Source organism: Hemicordylus capensis, chromosome 2 (assembly GCF_027244095.1).
Source record: "Hemicordylus capensis ecotype Gifberg chromosome 2, rHemCap1.1.pri, whole genome shotgun sequence".
In the NCBI taxonomy this organism is placed as follows: domain Eukaryota; kingdom Metazoa; phylum Chordata; class Lepidosauria; order Squamata; family Cordylidae; genus Hemicordylus; species Hemicordylus capensis.
The window spans coordinates 266,587,484-266,606,508 of NC_069658.1; the positions used below are offsets into that span (position 1 = coordinate 266,587,484).

General features: G+C 44.7%; 1 protein-coding gene and 1 long non-coding RNA gene across 11 annotated transcripts in view; one reads left to right on the forward strand and one right to left on the reverse strand.

Annotated features, from left to right (window-relative positions):
* LOC128347073 (uncharacterized) overlaps window positions 1-19,025 on the forward strand; it is a 70,944-nt gene that overhangs the window by 43,390 nt on the left and 8,529 nt on the right. For 6 of the 10 annotated variants that reach the window (XM_053301148.1, XM_053301147.1, XM_053301149.1 and 3 more), the window contains 3 exons: window positions 9,540-9,637; window positions 12,285-12,460; window positions 13,905-14,590. In XM_053301148.1, the coding sequence (XP_053157123.1) occupies window positions 9,540-9,637; window positions 12,285-12,460; window positions 13,905-14,150 (520 nt within the window). In that variant the 3' untranslated portion in view covers window positions 14,151-14,590. Of the gene's footprint in view, window positions 1-4,867; window positions 5,038-9,539; window positions 9,638-12,284; window positions 12,461-13,904; window positions 14,591-19,025 lie in introns of those variants that run through there. The other 4 variants (XM_053301145.1, XM_053301146.1, XM_053301154.1 and 1 more) reach the window with 3 other exon arrangements.
* The window catches only part of LOC128347077 (uncharacterized), a 33,141-nt gene continuing 20,691 nt past the window's right edge, over window positions 6,576-19,025 (reverse strand). Inside the window, exon 2 of the long non-coding RNA XR_008317379.1 lies at window positions 6,576-7,107. This is a non-coding gene — a long non-coding RNA (uncharacterized LOC128347077). The remainder of the gene's footprint in view (window positions 7,108-19,025) is intronic.

Consider the following 19,025-nt stretch of genomic DNA (forward strand, 5'->3'; position numbering starts at 1 on the left):
CTTTCTTCAAGTTGCCATTCTTAAGCCATTGCCAGGTCTTGGTGATGTCTGATTTTCCACTTATATTGTGCAAATATTGACCATGCAGTGGCTTATTTTTCCATTTTTTCTTCTCGGTTCTTGACTTGTTCTTTCTTGTAGGCCTGCTTTGTTTCATTGGTGTTGCAAAGTTTCTCATTATTGACCATTTGAAGTGCATCTTCTTCACTGTCCTTTATATATTCTTCAAGGCCTCTTTTCTCCTCCTCTACTGTTTGATGGACTTGCAGAATTCCTCTTCCACCTGAGCTGCGAGGGAGGTATAGACTATCTACATCACTGCGGGGGTGCAGAGCATGATTGATGGTCATGATTTTTCTGGTCTTACGATCTAGCGTCTCTAGCTCTGCCTGGGTCCAGTCTATTATTCCTGCAGTGTATCTGATAACAGGTATAGCCCAGGTGTTTATGGCTTGTATGGTGTTCCCGCCATTGAGTTTGGACTTCAGGATTTTTCTAACTCTCCTGATGTATTCACTTCCTATTTTTCTTTTAACTTCAGTGTGTGCGATGTTATCAGCCTGGAGAATGCCCAAGTATTTGTAATGTTCTTTCTCTTCCAGGTTCTTGATCTTGCTTCCATTGGGCAGTTCTATTCCTTCTGTTTTTGTTATTTTCCCTCTGTTCATTATTAATGCAGCACACTTGTCTATTATTATTTCTTGTTTACACAGTCAGACAGGTGTTATTGACTGGTTTGTTTTATCCAGACATCGAGTCCTTCCCAAGGACCTGGGATGGCATTATTATTATTATTATTATTATTATTATTGACTAGTGTCAGGGCTAAACTAGAGACCATTTTGAATTTGGTTATGTTGGAGTACATTCATGCATGCAAAGGAGCAGCAGCTTCCTAGATACAAAATGGGAGATGTAATCAGATATCCCAATGACTTTTTATTTGGTTGCAATCAGTGGAAGGAGTACAACCTTTTCCCTCAACCCCACGCCATCTTCCTGACTGAGATCACCCCCCCTCACTCTTTGTAAACCACCCAGAGTTTAAGGGGCAGTATAAAAATATGCTTTAAAAAAACCCCACTGCCCCACTAAGACCCCTCAGGTATGGAAGTTTGAGGCAGAAAAACAGCATCCTTCCTGGAACATTTTGTCAATTGCTTCAGGATTAGAACGGTCCAGTTTACCACAGGAGATGGGCAGCTGTGATAAACCACAGCCCACATAGAAACAGGCTAAAAATGGTCTTGCATGCTGGTCCCTCCACACTCTCTTTTCCCTCACCTGATTAAGCCTGAGGCTCACAGCAAAGGCTGCTGTGCCTGTGTTGTGAATGGCCCACTCCCTCCTTTCAGACCCCATTGAATCAGACAAACCCACCCCACTCTCTCTAGTACTTGCCATTGAATTTGCTGCATTGTAAAGCATTCCTTGAAGGCAAGTCCCTCCCAGCATGGGGGCTTTGCCACAAACAAAGTGTTGTAAAGCCTCTATTCTAGCTGGGAATTAATAGGTGTTTGGGCCCCCTCCAATCTCCTGGTAGGACCTTGGCCAAGCGAAACACTCTTTTTCCCCACGACCAAGGCCTCATGACAAGCAAGCTCACTGGCCAGAATTGGGGAGGGAGATTTGCCATTCTCTGCTTTATTCTAAAAACTCTTAGAGAAGCAAGTGGGTGGATGTTTTCTTTCAGAATTTGAAATGTTTGGGGGGCAAAGAGCAGTGTAACAGCTGCAGGAGTAAGGAATAGACAGTAGAAGTGTGTGGGTAGGAAAACATAACCAAAGCCCTCCAGAGGGGGAAGAGGTAGCCATGGCAAAGACAGAAGTTCCACAGACTCTTGGGAACATTAGGCAAATACAAACCCTATCACCCAAACCAAAAGTTTTTATTTTTTAGCTGCCCAGAGACGTAGGTTTGGGCAGAGTATAAATGTGATTAAATAAATAAATAAAATACAATAAAATGCTGTTCTTTCCAAATAATTCTCAGAAATCCATATTAGGACTAGATACCAAATTCCACATTTTTACAAGAGATTCCCAGCTTTGCCTTTTAATTTCTTTTGTTGAACATGAAGGAAGAGTCATTACACAGGAACCACACCAGCACATCCCATTTATGAAACAACGTACCATGTGGCTTATGCGTGTTAACTCAGAAGTGGGCATTTAGGATTGCAACCCTGTTCATACACATCTTAATTAAGCATGCAATTATTTGCACATTGACCATGCAATTCTGTGCAATTAAACTGCAATTCTGTGCACGCCATGGAACTTCTATGCATGTATACTCAGATTTACTTCTGAGTAAACATGCATAGGACTGCACTGTTAGTTGCACCTTGCTTGAACTACTGTAATGCACCCTATGCAGCGCCATCCTTGAAGACTGTTTGGAAACTTCAGCTGGTACAAAAAGCTGCTACAAACGTTTGGACTGGTGTCAGACTTCTGGATCGTGTGATTCCACTCTTATTCCAACTTAACTGACTATTAGTCCATTTCTGGGTAGTGATGTGCACAGAACCAGTGCCTGCCGGTTCAAAGGTAGTGGCGGGATCTTTTTAAGGTTGGGGGAAAACATGCATTTAAAGAACGTGCTTGGAGATTCTTGTACAATCTAAACTAAATAGGTTTATTGGTGAAGTACATTTGAGGTAGAAAAGATCTAGTCTTACCTATCAGCTATATAATGGATAGGGAGGGAGGGTTGTTTCCATCTTCTCTCTAGGAGGAAAGGTAGAGGACTGATTCACTACGGGATGTACCTGAAGAGTCAAGGCAGGGGTCATAGAGTAGAGGCAAGCAGGGACAGGTAAGGAGACCCTCACTAACTACCTCTACTCCCAATGCCCCTAGGAGAGTTGGTGGAAAAGGTTGATGACAACAGAAATATCCTGTTAAAGGAATCTATTGAGAGCAGCTTGCATAGAAATTCTATGGCATAGTCTCAAAAGCTTAGGAATCTGGACACAAATGTATCACGGGGGGGGGGGGGGTTACGCCTTTTAAACTCATGTGGATCAAGTAGCATTAATTTCATTTGTATACTTCCCTAATGCAAGAACACAGGGTTTTGCATGAAGTGCAAGGATAAACTTCAAAAAGAATGTTGGTCTTCCAAAAAGACTTTAAAACAAAACCCAGCTCCTGCATCTGAAACCAGTCCATCTAAAATATGTCGCGAAATTCATTTGTTTTGCATGTCAAAGCAACATGGATTATTTGCATGTCAAAGCAACAGGGATTATTCATCTTTTCCATAGCATTGTTTCAATAAAAACGATTTCTCATTTTTAAACTCAACAATCTTGTGTGAACAAGTTATTTCAGGGCTGCTCAGTATGCTTCATGGTTTGGCGAGAGTTAGAATCTTGAACTCCTGTAGCCAAAATGCCAGTCACTTCACTATGTAGCTCAGTGCTACATTGGGATGGGAACCCTCTGCTGGCCTGCCACTGGAAGGAATCAAGCTTCGGTCAAGATGCTCAGAGCATGTCCATACTGTAGTTAGTTACTGGATACTGTTTGGTATACAACAACATATATCCACAATGGCTGTCATCCTGACTAATAAAGTGCTTGCAGAAGGACATCACACAAGCTCAAAGTTGCGGTGCTAGCTACTTGTGCGAAGTCTGGAGTTTGTGTTCCAGACCAGTATTGTGCTACTGAAAGTATGTTGCATCTTCTGAAAGCATTTCTTTCATATTTAGCAGGGGGGAAGCAACTGGCCCTATCCAACCCCAGCACAGCATCCCTCCAGTGGCTGTTGCTGGTATCTGCCTTATCTTTCTTTTTAGATTGTGAGCCCTTTGGGGACAGAGGACCATTTTATTAATGTATTATTTATTTTTCTATGTAAACTGCTTTGAGAACTTTGGTTGGCTGAAGAGCGGTATATAAATATTCGTAGTAGTAGTAGTAGTAGTAGTAGTAGTAGTAGTAGTAAGAACAGTATATAAATATTCATTGTTGCAGTAGTAGCATGCTTGTGCCTGCACCAGAGTGTGCAACTGTGCACATCTCATTTGTTTTAAACTGAACCTTTTGAGCAATTCTGCAATCACACAAATCCTTGGCGGGGGGCAGGGGCATTAGCACCAAGGCTAAAGGGGGGGGGGCTATGTGATATATTTGTGTTAATGTAACTTTATTCTTTATTCAAGTACTTCATTAGGATGTCAGCCAGTGGTCTCATGCAAGGGGCTTGGGCTTATACATTTCACATTTAAGTAAACTAACATATGTATGTTTCAGATAAGGCATGAAATTTCTGTGGTGAGAATCTTTCTTTTCTCAACCATACACATAGGACATCTGCAGTCATATTGCCTCAGAGCTAAGTACTACTACATTCAATGTGACTTACTTTACGGTAAATGCACAAAAGATTGCAGCAAGTTGCCACCTGCAATTTTATGCATGTTTACTCAGAATATCACTTAAGTTCAACAAGATTTGCTCTCAGGTAAATTTATATAACATTGCAACCAAAGTTTACGCACGTTTATTAAGAAATAGATTCCACTTAGTTCAGCAGAATGTACTCCCAAGCAAGTATACATAGGATTACAGTGAGGATTACTTTCCTCAAAGGAACAAGTTCCAATCTCTGGTAAAACACCGAGAAGGAAGTGATGCCATGGTGACACCCAAACAGGCCTCAAGAGCCCAGATATCAGAGTCTGGCATGACTGCAGGTCTGATCTTAAACTCAGAATCCAGGGGACTTATTGATAGACTGGTGGGGAGTTGGCTGGCTAAAGGAAGGAATTGTGGGGATGGTGGAGGGGCAGTGAATGGGAGGGGAGAGGCCAAAACAAATAAAGATTTAGATCCTTGTCTCCCTCCCCACCCAGCTGGCTGTGATGGCACATCTAAACCATGGCTGGTGTCTACATTCAAGGCAAGCCAAAGATTCTCGGTGGTGGGCTGGCCCCAAAGGGTCTGGGAGCTGGAGTTTGCAAAGACTCCCAAAGAAGGAAGCTTCAGGCACACCCTGGTCTGACTATCAGCAGCATCTCTACCGGTGAGCAGCTCCTTTTTTCTTTTGGGTCAGAGATTGGGCTAAATCCAGTGCAGCCTCTGTTCCATTAAGTCAAGCTGAGGACATGGCAAATATGTGCGTGAGGGGAAAGGGCAATCAGAAGCACAAGGCAGGGGTCAACGGGTGGGGGGGGATTCAAAAGCAGCATCTGTAGTCTGAACTAGTACAATCCATTCTACCACCCCATCCAGTTGCATGTAAGATGCAGCCTTGCCTGGAAGATTGTGGCGTATCATCTAGGGGGCGTCGTTTCTAGGCAAGTGTGAGCCTAAAACTGGAGAATACTCTTTTCCCTTGAACAGCACTGAAACAACAGGAATGGTTGTACTATTGACCTTCTCACCCTGTTTCTTCTCAGCTTCCACCACACATATGCTCCTCCTCCTATCCTGTGAGACAAAATTAAAGTCCCATTTGCTTCCACAGATAGGGAGGGAAGAGGAGGGTGATGCATTGGCTTAAACTGCACTGCTTTCCTTGAGTAAATAGCATGGATGGGAGGGATCCAAATTAGGACTTCAGCAGGGGGTAGGATTAAAGTCTCCCATCACCTGCCTTGGTCTTGATATGCATCGTGCCCCTGAACACTGTTTACACCAGAAAAAGCAAGTATGCTACAGCTATAATACAACTAACATTTACATGTAGTTTGGCTCATTAGGAGCAGGGTAGTGGTTTACTTTTAATTTTATTATGTTTGCTTTTAATTATTAATATTTTAAATTGCATTTGTAACTTGGAATTGTTACAAGCAGCCTTGAGGGTCCTGTTCCTTGGCTGAAAGGCAAGTTTAAAAACACCCAGTTTCTCATGCTTTGTCATACCGATATCAAATTGTCCAACATCTATGGATTTGGGCACAAGATTGAAACAAGCATCTGAATTTCATCAGTTATTAATATTTCACTATACTCCTGTGGTTTTCCATGAAATGAGGTGCCTGTGGGAATGAGGGAAAGCTCATTAAGCAAAATTGTGAATATATAATATTTGTGTCATTTGGAAGCCATTAAAGTAGCTAGTGAAGTTTTGCAATAAAGAGCAAAGTATGTGAATAAAAGTGACTGTCACTTTTAATATATTTAAAAGGCAAAAAGGTTTAAAGAAGTAAAAGGTTTCAAGAGCAGAACTGCTAAATTAAACCCCAAGCTCTTGTTAACTGCTCTGTGCATTGTGTGCCTACATTGATCAGCCTCTTCTCTATTTTTAACTGGTTTTGGTTTTTTTTACATAGCATTCACCTTTTACAGTAGAATTCTCTGATATTCGTGGATTTTCAGATATTGACAGAGAGATTAGGTGAGGATACTGAAGAACATAAGAACATAAGGATAAACTAGAGACTGGAGAGATTATTGGAACTAGATATTCTCTCCCCCGCCCACCCTGCCCCATATAGCATTACAAAACTTGCACTTGCCAATGAAGCTAATCGGTAGCAGATTCAAGATAGACAAAAAATAGGTAATTCTTTATACAATGCACAATTAACTTATGGAATACACTACCACAAGGTGAAGTGGAGGCTATTAGCTTTAATTTAAAAGACTTTAAAAGAGGATTAGACACACTCATGTCTGTCACCAGTTCTTGGCTGTGATCAGTTGCTGGGAGGGAACAGTGATCAGTTGCTGGGAGGGAACAGTGGGGGAGGTCATTTGCCTTCAATACTCGGAGGGTTTTCTGGAAGCATCTGGCTGGTCACTATGTGGAAAACAGGATGCTGGACTAAATGGATCTTTGGTCTGATCCAGCAGGGCTCTTTGTACTTTCCTATTCATGCCTGGGGACAGGAAGAATCCATGACAAGGAAGGCATTGGTAGAAAGAAAGCCCCAGTAAGCTGACAGTGGAAGCAAGTGATGCTAACAAGGATTAGACGTCTGACTGATAATGTGGCTCATTGGGGCATCGGGAGGATTCTGTGATCCTGTCTTGTTAAGGTCAGGTGAGCGTCTGCTTTGTGGCTCACCACCGCCAGAGGAGTTGCTTGTTGACTGCAGTGCCAGGCTCTGAAATTCCTTCTCTCAGGAGGTACTCTTTCCTGTTAAGTCTAAATAATAATAATAATAATAATAAACCAAAACCAAAAACATATTAGCCACCCATAAGTTGTTACCCATTTGCTTCTGAATTCAATTTAAAGTCCTGGTTCTTACCTTCAAAGCCTTGCGGGGCTTGGCACCTGTTTACCTACAGAACTGCCTCTCCCACCCAGTTACATCCCATCCTGTTAAATCATCTCAGATGGCCCTTTTGTTGGTCCCTGATTTTCGAGAGGTTCGGAGTTCTAGGACCCGCGAAAGGGCCTTTTCGGTTGCTGCCCTACTTCTCTGGAACTCTCTTCCCCTTCAGAATCGTCTAGCCCCTTCCTTACTGATCTTCAAATCTCTATTGAAGACTTTTCTTTTTCGCCAGGCTTTTACCCTTTTAGTTTACTTTATTTGTTTTCCATTAGCTACTTTAATTTTTAATGTTGCCTTATTACATGTTTTTGTACACCGCCTGGAGTCTTTGGAGTGGGCAGTATATTAAATGCTTCTAATAAATAAATAAGTATAAGCTTCCAGGGCAGAGTATAAGTGTTAGAAAATTAGTAAAGAACTCTATTTCAGTAGGTCTTCACCTGAATGATCCTCTTGACTTAGGTTGCTCTGGCCCTTTAAAGTAATGTTCAATTGCGGTTGTTGTTTAATTGTTATTTTTATTTTTGAAACATGTTGCTTTGAATATTTGTCTCAGGGAATAGAATGAACTGCAGATATTATTATTAAGTAAATGTATATCCTTCTTTCCCAGGGGCGTAACTACTATTAGGCAAGGGAAGGCAGTCGTCTTGGGGCCCCACTGCCTCGAGGGGCCCCCTAGAGGCACATCACATGACTCCCCACCCGCCCATGTTGCACCCCCCATGAATTATGTTGAGTCTCTTGGAGATCGGCAGGAGCAGAGAGTAAAAAAAACCTAGATTGTGAAGTGTGTTTGTGTGTGTATATCAGCGAGGGGCCCATTTTAAAATCTTGTCTCTGGGCCCCCTCCAACCTTGCTACGCCCCTGTAATCTTTCCCACAAATTTGTGCTCAAAGTGGCAAGCAAGGAAAAACAGTTAAATACAATAGCTAAAATTTTAAACAAGCTAATGCAGAAACAACCAGCAGCAGAACCTATAGCTATGGCAACATGATAAGCGCATAGGTGACTGGGGGCGGGCCTTCTTTGTCTGAAAAATGGCGTAGAATTGGAATGTTTAGAGATGAGCTAAAATAATTTGACAGAGTCACTTATGGTAATTTCTCCCAGTGGATATAAAGAGCTGTGGCAATGTGATAAACAGAGATGGCATGATGGCTGCCTAGGCACTAGAATGGATGTGATGAGTCTGATCCCACACCAGGAGCAGCTGGGCTACCTCCTGATCAAAGACTCTGAGCCCACTCTTTGCACGGAGCTTTCCCAGACATCAGGCTTTTACTGTGACTTTACTGCGAGGCTTTATTGCGAGTTTGGGGCATACTGGGGCATACGAGTTTGGGGCATACTCCAGCACAAAAAGTGGGGTTTTTTTTCCAGGCTAGGCTCCAATATGCAGGGGAAACTACAAATTGTGTATGGAGTGCCCTCTGATACGTTGCACGGACTTCTGGGTAAATCTGGCCAATATGTGAACGCACACCCTCCATTCTGGTGGAGATGTGAACTAAAAGCCCCATCTGGGAAAACTGCTAACTGAACAAAGAGGCACCTTTTAAAAGTGGTGATTCTCTTTATTCAGCAGGGGGAGAGCCACTGGCTCTATCCATCCCCAGCACAACATCCCTCTAGTGGCTGTTGCTGGTGTCTATCTTATGTTTATTTTTTATATTGTGAGCCTTTTGGGGACAGGAAGCCTTTATTTAATTCACTTCATTTATATCTATGTAAACCGCTTTGGGAACTAGGTTTGAAAAGCAGTATATAAATATTTGTCGTATTCATATTTTACTGAACTCAGAAGGGATGACAAGGAATGAAGCAATTTCTTGTCATATGTGCAATATGACATATTCTACATGATTCATGCAATTCGGTTTCATCTGCGCCATTTCCAAGGAAAGGATCTCTAGTTATTAAATTTGGGGAAAGACTTTTACCTGAGACTTTGGAGTGTGTTAAAGAGAGCTTGGCATGGAGAAAATTGCTCACAACTATGGAACACAGTGTGATGATAGAGGATACTGAGCAGTTTCATTCCACCCCTCCCCACATTCCATTTTGTTTAAAAAATATAACCCCCACCCACACACACATGCTTTATATGTGAACAGAGCAGCTGTTTTTAACATATATACAGTCACCCCACATGTCTAGTTTGGCCCTATAGACAGTGCTGGAACCTTTGCTCTGATTTGGTTTAAAATAGGTCTTTACTGTTTTGAACTGGGTTGGCTGTCAGTCCTTTTAAAAGCTTGACTTAACAGTGTGGCTTCCTTTTTCCTACCCCCTTAGGCTGCTGGGCCCTGAGAAAGCCTTCTACTTCTTGCATCCATCCACTGTAGACAAGCCAGTAAGCCTTCGAGTGCGGCACCTGCTGGAAGCTGGTATAGGTAAGCCTTTTTGCTGGCTCTTGGCCATTTTCCTCCATCCTCGTCCAGACTCAGTGGCTGGAATAGTTGGGATTCGGACCCCCTTTAAAGTGGCCTGTTCTACGCATCCTGCAGAACTTGAGGTGGGATGATGGACAGTACCATTTTAGACAAATTAATTAAGATAATTAAATGAATTAGAGTAGAGTATTAAAAATGTGATTCCCATGGAGGGGACAAATAGAAAACTGCCGCAACAGGGAATGCGCTGGGATAGAACCTTTCTGCTTGTACAGTTTGCATTTGCAAGAAGTTGTATTTACTCATGGGAATGCATTCCAAACTGGTTCCTTTATCTGTACTGTGAAATTCTATGGTCCACTTTACTCAGAGGCGTAACTATAGGGGGGGCGGGGGGGCACGTGCCCCGGGCGCCATCTTTTCTGGTCACATGGGGGGCGCCGCCATGACCAATTTTTTAAAAAATTTTTTAAATTTTTTGTTAATACAAATGTTTCCTGCTCAGTGCAGCAGCGCTGCAGCAGTCAAGGGAGCACGTTGGTGCCTCCTTCCCCACGAGCGGTCCCTTCCACGCCGCCTGTGCCCCCCCCATTGCTTTGCTGGCACCTGGCGGCCAGTCAGTGGCCTGGCTTGGCGGCGGCGGCGGGCGCTTGTGAGGAAAAACCTAAGTATAATGTAGTATGTTGGGGGGGGTGACTGGGGGGCGCGCGGGGGGGCGCCATTTCAGTGCTTGCCCTGGGCGCCATTTTCCCTAGTTACGCCTCTGACTTTACTACCTCAGGATTCTTACCATCTTCTTCTGCATGTGTAAACCTGGCCTCAGAGTTCAGAAGTAGGAGGTGGTGATTGTTCTGAATTAATTATTGTGAAGGTAAAGTGTGCCTTTGATTTCAGCTCCTGGCACCCACAGAGCCCTGTGGTTTTCTTTGGTAGGGGTTTACCATTGCCTCCTCCAGTGCAGTATGATATGATGCCTTTCAGCATCTTCCTATATCACTGCTGCCCAAAATAAGTGTTTTCCATAGTCTGGGAAACATACCAGCGGGGATTCGAACTGGCAACTTTCTGCTTGTTAGTCAAGCATTTCCCCGCTGCACCACTTATTGTGAAGTACAAGGGTATAATCTTTGGTAGGGGATCTTCACAAAGATCAGTAGGAGTCGCTAGAAGCTACTCAAGGGAGAGGAGGTTTGGATGGAGTTAACCAGATCTGATTCGTAACTGTGACTGGGTCTATATCACCTGTAAATTATGGCTGCCAGTTTTTTCTCCCACAGAGGCTTTAACTGTGGCAGCCAGTTTTGGCACAGAGATGTAGTAATGGGGAAAGCAATGCTGTTAAAAGGGGGAAAGGGTAGCAATTCTACCTGCATTATCCTTTGTTGCCTAGGTTCAGATTTTCAAGACAACCAGGCTTCTTAAGATAAATGTTGGGCCTCAGGAAAGCCGATGAGTTTCTCTTCTCCAGCTTTAAAAGCCCCATACTGGAAGACTTCAAGAAACCTTCTGCATAGCTCGCCTTCTGGGGGTTCAGGCCCTTGTCCATGCACAAAGGAAGGTGTCGGGGCGTAGCAAGGTTGGAGTGGGCCCACAGACAAGATTTTAAAATGCCCCCCCCTCGAAGCTCAGCTCATGAAGTAAAGAAATCTTAAATGAGGCTGAATAGTGGTAACAAAAAGCATAGTAAAATTTATATATATAACCTATGTGTCACAATAGAACATCATTCTAATTGTGGACGATGCAAGTCATTTAATGGTACTAGAGAAAGACATGCTGTTCTGGCAGCTCCAGGTCTTAACACTCACATCAATTTCGGAGGATGAATACAACTGAAGGAAGCCCGGGCGGGTGCGTGGCTGGGGGAGTCAGTCATGTGACTTGCCTCTGGGGCCCCCCAAGGCAATGGGCCCCCAGACAACTGTCTCCCCTTGCCCTATTATAGTTACGCCCCGGAAGGTGTGTGTGTGTGTGTGTGTGTGTGTGTGTGTGATGCCTGCCCATCCCAACTCTGGTTATCCTTGCTGGGAATGAAATGGGTCTGGGCAGTGCTTGGGCCCCAGGAATTATATCTTTCAGTCTAGATTGATGCCTAGACTTACTTGTAAGTTTGCCAGCTGAAGGCACTCTCACACTGGGTGTAGTTAGGGTTGCTGCCTTTCCCCCCTCCAGGTAGGGCTTCTGTGTCTTTAACAGTGACAGAAAACTGGTTGGTAGAACTTAGGAACATAGGAAGCTGCCATATACTGAGTCAGACCGTTGCTCAGTATTGTCTTCACAGACTGGCAGCGGCTTCTCCAAGGTTGCCGGCAGGAGTCTCTCTCAGTCCTATCTTGGAGAGGTCAGGGAGGGAATTTGGAACCTAGATGCTCTTTCCAGAGTGGCTTCATCCCCTGAGGGGGAATATCTTACAGTGCTCACACTTCTAGTCTCCCATTCATGTGCAACCAGGGTGGACCTTGCTTAGGGGGCAAGTCATGCTTGCTACCACAAGACCAGCTCTCCTCTCCATTTTTAATGCCCTAGAGGTGAAGAGATGGCAAAAGCCACATGCACTTCTCTCATAAAAATCTTGGAAAACCTAGTGTGCTCTCTTCCTTGGGTAAAGAGACTTCAACCAACGTTGTGCTTTTTCCTTTCCTCTGAGGGATATGGCCATGGTTCTCAAATGCAGCACTGCTGTGCCTTGTTGAGTTGAATTTCATCCCCACCCCTTGCCCCATAGATATGGGTGCTGAAGAGCTTTGGAGGGCCCTGCATGAGGAACCCAAGCACCAGCGTCAGATTGCAGAAGCTAAGAAGGGCCGATCACTCTCTCAGCAGGTGAGGACTGAAGAGTGTGCTTGAGCCCAGAGCTGGCAGGAAACTCAGTGACTGGCATCCAGACTAAGTTACTCCTGAGTACGCCTATTGAAATAAAGTAGTTCTCTAATTCTCTGTTCAGTAAGTTAGTCTAGATGTCAGCCAGTGTCCATTCCTCTGGTGCCAGTTTGCTGCTCCTCCCATAGCTGTGCTTGCTGCTTTTTTGTTATGTTTATATTAACCTCAGCTCTGTGTCAGGGCTTTTGTTCCTGTGTTGTGCAGGGCACCACCTCTATATCAGCCTTTTGCTACTGCCTCTATAAAGACCAGAAGTTTTTTTATCATGGCCCTAATCTGCACCTCTTAGTGAATATTCTACCATCTCCAATGGCATCTCCTTTCCATTTGGTTTCCTACATCACATTATCTCAGTAAATATTTTCCTGAATGCTTTCCAGACTAGACCTTACAACGGGGTCAGGACGCATCTCAGAAGTGTGCTTCCACACTTCCTACGTCATGACACCGCAGTCCCTACGGGGACAGCAGGGTACCGTTCACATTTCCAGTGCCTTGTTCTGAATTTAATCGCTGCGATATAGAGCTTGGACGTTGTATATCCAGCGTGGAAAAGTTGCTGTTTTTTCAGGTTGTTAGTTGCTGTGAGACTGCTCCCCCTGCTGTTTATGTTTTGAATGCGATTTGCCCAAACGGAGGCATTTTGCTGCTGATGAGTAGCTAGTCTGGAAAGCGTCCTCTGAACAAGGCACCTGGTCTGCTGCAGAGCTGGCATTTCTCAATCTCCTTTCTGGCCTGTCCTAGGAATTCTTGCACTGAGGGGTTAATTTGCAGTTACACCACTGGATGGAATATCTGTTAAGAAGTGTTGGAGATGTTAAGTACGGAAATAAAGGCTGTACATATTGTTCCAATTGGCAGTCTGCAGGCCACATCCTTTCATTTGTCCCTTTATGTAACAATCCTATTGTGTTTTAAAGACTTGACTTTAAAGCCCAACCATATGAAGCTGCCTTCCTGAGTCAGAACATTAGTCCATCTAGCTCAGGGCTGCTCAGCTTCGGCCCTCCTGCAGATGTTGGCCTACAACTCCCATAATCCCTGGCTATTGGCCATTGAGGCTGGGGATGATGGGAGTTGTAGTCCAAAAACAGCTGGGGTGGGCCAAGTTGAGCAGGCCTGATCTAGCTCAATCTACACGGACTGGCAGCAGCTTTCCAGGGTTTCAGACAAGGGTCTTCCCCAATCCTAACTTGAGATGCCAGGAATGGAACCCAGGGCCTTCTGCATGCCATGCATGTGCTCTACCACTGGATCCTTGCAGAGGCTGCAAGAACAGATTTTCACTAGCTGGGCTAAAGTCTGACCATGCCACAGCCCTGATCTCTGCTCCACACATTTATTTCAATGTGAAGCCATCCCCTGAAATAATGCTGCCTCCTTCAAGGTACCCTGGCTAGGATGTCCTGCTTCCACACACCGGATGCAGCAAGTGGCCCATTGGCGGCAGCAGCTCCATACGATGCATCGTCTTGGGAAGCAGCACCAGCATACAGCCAGCCGCCTCCTGGCTACAAAACACCTCACTGAACTCAGTGATGTCTATGGAACAGAAGGACCGACCCGCTACTTGCATTGCGCCTTGGACCAGAAACAGGCACCGGTCACTGGCGGATTAAGGGAGAGGCAGTAGGGGCGACTGCCTAGGGCAGCAAAATCCCCCCAGCGGCAAATTTTGTTCAATGAATTTTTTTTAAAAAATGTTTAAAACTGCTGCTGCGCAGTAGCGTGGCAGCAAGAGCTCCTACTCACCCTTCTGCCTCCCAAATTATGACGGTGGCGGGTCAAGGCAAGACAAATTTGGGGGCGTGCAGCACAGAGAGAGCAGCAATACCCCTCCTAACCCGAGCCTGCCCACCCCCCAAATGATTGCAATCGCCTGACTTTGGTCCGAAAGGCCCCGGCTCCACTTTTGGAGGCTCAGGTGGAGGCGGTGGCCAGGGGTGCCTTTGCACGGCTTCAGCTAGTGCGCCAGCTGCGTCCCTTTCTTGAGAAGGCAGATCTGGCCACGGTTATGCATGCCTTAGTCACGTTGCGGCTGGATTACTGCAACGTGCTCTACGTGGGGCTGCCCTTGAAGAATATCCGGAAACTGCAGCTAGTGCAAAATGTGGCAGCTAAGGTTTTATCCAGAGCTGCCTGCCGGGAGCACATCACGCCCATTTTGAAAGAGTTGCACTGGCTGCCGGTTCATTTCCGGTGCTGGTTTTGACAATTCAAGGTGCTGTTTTTGACCTTTAAAGCCCTTAATGGTTTGGGCCTGGGGTATTTGAGTGACCGCCTGCTCCCAAGGGTTGCTGCCCGCTTGACGAGGACATCTGAGGGGGCCCTGCTCCAGGTGCCGACAATGAAGGAGGCTTGGCTGTTGTGCACTCAGGACAGGGCCTTCTCTGCTGCTGCCCCCAGACTTTGGAATGCTCTCCCAGTGGCCATTTGCTCCTCGGACTCCATCACGGCTTTTAGAAAACTTGTCTTTTTATCTAGGCTTTTACATAATTGTTTTTACCGCTGCTTCTGTGTGTTTTTACCTGTTGTATTGTTTTTATGCTAGTATTTTATAGCTTTTAAATTTGGTCTGTTTTTATATATATTTTTAGCTTAATATTTTTATTGTCTTTTATTGTATGTTTTAACTTTTGTAAACCGCCTTGGGGTTGTCTTTTAATGAAAGGCGGTATATAAATGCAACAATAAATAAATAAATTTGGGAGGTGGGCAGGCTTGGCTTAGGAGGGGCATCGCCACCCTCTCTGCATGCCCACAAATTTGTCTTGCCCTGACCTTCCACCATCATAATTTGGGAGTTGGGCGGGTGCAAGGGAGCTCTCACCACCATGCTCCAGCGCAGCGGCAATTACAAACATTTCTAAAAAATGATTTAAACTCTCCCCCCCCCCCCCCCGCTGCTGGGGTGGCAAATCTTTGGCAGCCTATGGGTGGCAAAGTGCTTAATCCGCCCCTGGTACCGGTGCACTTGGAGTAGTTGTGGGACTGAAGGGGCCTACCATCATGGTTGGAGTTACAGAGGCTGGGGTCTGCAGGGGTCTGGACTCTCTGAGATAATCCAGATCCTGTCACTGAATTTGTAGCTTTAAAAAAACCCTCTCTAGCTCCTTAATATATAGAGATATGAAGGGAAATTTGCAGGCAGTATTCTACCACAAGGGTGAGCAGATTGAGATCTACTGGTTGGTCTCTGGATTATTTGCAATAGACCTGGCAAGGGGGTTTACCCTTTTTGAGGGTAGTGGGATTTTATTGTTAAACAATTGGAAGTCAGACCAGGGGCGTATCTAGGGTGGGGCAGGCAGGGCAGGTGCCCCGGGCGCCACTTGAAGGGGGCGCCATTTCTTAAAATTATTTTTTTTTTTAAAAAGGCTGCCAAAACAAAATGGCCACCGCACATGCTCAAATGGCCTCTGTGAGGCCCTAGGCCATACCAGGCCTCACAGAGGCCATTTGAGCATGCGTGGTGGCCATTTTGTTTTCAGCTGCCATTTTTTTAAAAAAAATTTAAAAATGGCCACCGCACATGCTTAAATGGTCCCTGTGAGGCCCAGGAGGCCAGCAGGGGGGAGGGGTAACCTTTGCAGACCCCCACACAGCCTTTAGGAAGCCCTCCAAAGGGGCTACAGGTAATTTTTTTTAAAAAAATTAATATGTCACTGTACACATATTCAGATATATGACTTGTATGTGACCTTCAGACTTGTATTTTTCCGCTGATATTATGGTAAAGTTATCTGAAAGATGGGTGTCAGATGTTTGGACAGGGGGCACAATTTCAATGCTTGCCCTAGGTGCTATTTTCCCTAGATACGCCTCTGAGTCAGACGTTCACGAGCTTCTGACTTGCAGTTGTTGAACAACAGAATTCCACTGAATCATAAAGTTCATCTGATTTGCCTCTGGGGTGTGCAGTCTGTACAACCTGGATCTTTGAGTGATGGTTGGTCTCCTGGGTCCTCACAAAGAAATACCAAATCTTCCTCCAAATCCTTCTGAAACAACAGTCACTTGAGAGGAAAGCTTAGGAGTGGATTTCTGTGTGACAAGATTGTACACTCAGTTCTGGTACTGACAACAAATTCCTAAGCTGAGCAGCTGCTAAGAGACCCCTGGTTCCTTCATCCTGAGCCTTTGCTTTGTACCTGGCTCTGGTTGGTGAACCTTGTGTGAAATAAAGTAGGCCTGCCTACCCCAGCTGCTCAGTAAGATTCTTTCCAGCATTCTGCCACTGGGATGACTGGTTTGATGGTTGTAATGCACCCTATGTGGGGCTGCCTTTGAACGTAGTCTGGAAACCTCTGTGCAAGATTTGGCACCAGGTTGGTCTCTAGAACAACTCAAGAGACCACATGACCCATTTTTTACATTACACTGGCTGCTGATATGTTTCTAGGCAAAATACAAAGTGCTTATAAGGACTAATAAAGCCCTCAACAGCTTAGGCTAGTGGTTCCCAACCAGGGTTCCTCCAGATGTGCTAAACTACAACTCCCATCATCCCCAGCTACAATATGTTGTGGCTGGGGGTGATGGGAACTGCAGTTCAGCAACATCAGGGGACCCTTGGTTGGGAACCACTGGCTTAGGTCTGGTTATTTAAGAGCATTCTTCTATGAACTCCCCACCACTTATTAAGGTCAGCTTGGGTACAGTTGTTGCTGGCTCATTTGGCAGGGCAACTTGGGGCTGGGCATTCTCTAGAGCTGTCCTTGAGCTTTGGAATGCATCCCTGCTGGGATACGAGGCCTTCTTGGTTGTTTTTTAAAGATGGCTTTAAAGACAATCTTTTAAACCGCCCTGTGCCAAATTAGGAAGGGCGGTAAATAAATCATTTCAATAAATAAATCATTTCAATAAATAAAAATTAATTAAATAAATAAAATAAACATAGGAAGCAGCCTTATATCAAGTCAGACTATTGGTCCATCTAGCTCAATAATGTCTAGACCAATCCTGCTCAATTTAGGCCCCACAGCTGTTTTGGGACTACAACTCTCTTCATCCCCAGCCACAGTGGCCAATAGCCAGGGGTTATGGGAGTTGTAGGCCAATATCTGCAGGAGGGCCAAAGCTGAGCAGCCCTGCTCTAGACTGACTGGAATGGCTCTTCGAGGTTTCAGGCAGGAGCGTCTCCCAGCCCTACTTGCAGATGCCCAGGATTGAATCTGGGCCCTTCGGCACGCAAGCAGGCAGATGCTCTTCCACTCAGCTCTGGCCCCATATGTATTGCTGTGCTCTCATGTCGTCACCCAACCAAATGCAAACTGAGCAAAGGAAACAATTAATGCTTGCTACCACAAGACTGGCTCTCCGCCCCAGTTTGGTGGCTGTATTAAAATGCTTTGTTTTTAATTGTTTTAATTTTGAAGGTTTTAATTGTTTTGAAGGCTGTAAACCCCCTGGAAACTAGTGATTGGGTGATAGAAGTGTAATGAATAAAAGTGTAATTAATGAATACATAAATAAATAACACTTATCACTTTTAAAATGTAAAGTTATTGATTATATGCATTTTTTTTAAAACCTCAAACTATACAACTTAAATTCCTTCTATTTTGTATTAATGTATGATGTCCCATCAATGAATCCATAGTTTTCTATCACTAAATGTATGATTATAATGTGTATGGCAAGGTACCTCTGGGAGTCAAGAGGTCTCTGTGCTAACATAGTAGTTAGAGATGGTTTGGAAGAGTTCTGGACTTTACCTGAAAGAACTACAGACTTGGTTCTCTTAACAATGAGGGAGAATGCTTCCCTAAAGATATAAGAACAATTCCTCCTAGTGGAGGTGTGGGTTCTCCTGTCCTGACCTTTCCTACAGAGCATTTTTCCCCCACACACTATTGTTCAACTCAATTAGAGTTTATTATAACATTGCCTGTTATAAGTCCTCTCCAAATTGACTATGCCTTTTGGGCCATGAACACACTCTGTCTGGATTATCTCATCTACCTTGAAGAGTTGTGCCTTTTCAGATGACATTGCCCTTTCCATCTGAAAAAAACTGAGATGGGGATGCTGTGAAAAGGAATTAATCTTTTGTACGCGTACAATCAAGAGGGGAAATGCAGAGATACATCATACTTTATGCATGTGCACACAGCTTTGGGGGGCTTCATGAAAAATGGAAGGTGCAATTATTAGCACACAGTAATGGGAAGTTTGGGGAACACAAGCAGCAGTGACATCTCTGACCTCTTCTCTTCTATAGAATGACGTTCTATAGAAGCTATGAGCCTCTTGGAGATGATGATGTTGGAGATTTCTTAACTGCGGCCTGTTCATCTGTTGCACAATAGGTGTTGGCTATGTATGCTAACTGCAACTCTGACCCCAAGCCAAAGCTCTGTATGTTTCTCTCTGAGAGGACTGGGGTGTGTGGATATATAGTTCCTGCAAGTGACTGGGCCAGGACCTGCCCTGCTGAGGTGTCCTAAGTTACCATTATGTGCGTGTACTGTATGCAGTTGTTGAAAAGATCCATGAAAGGAAGGGT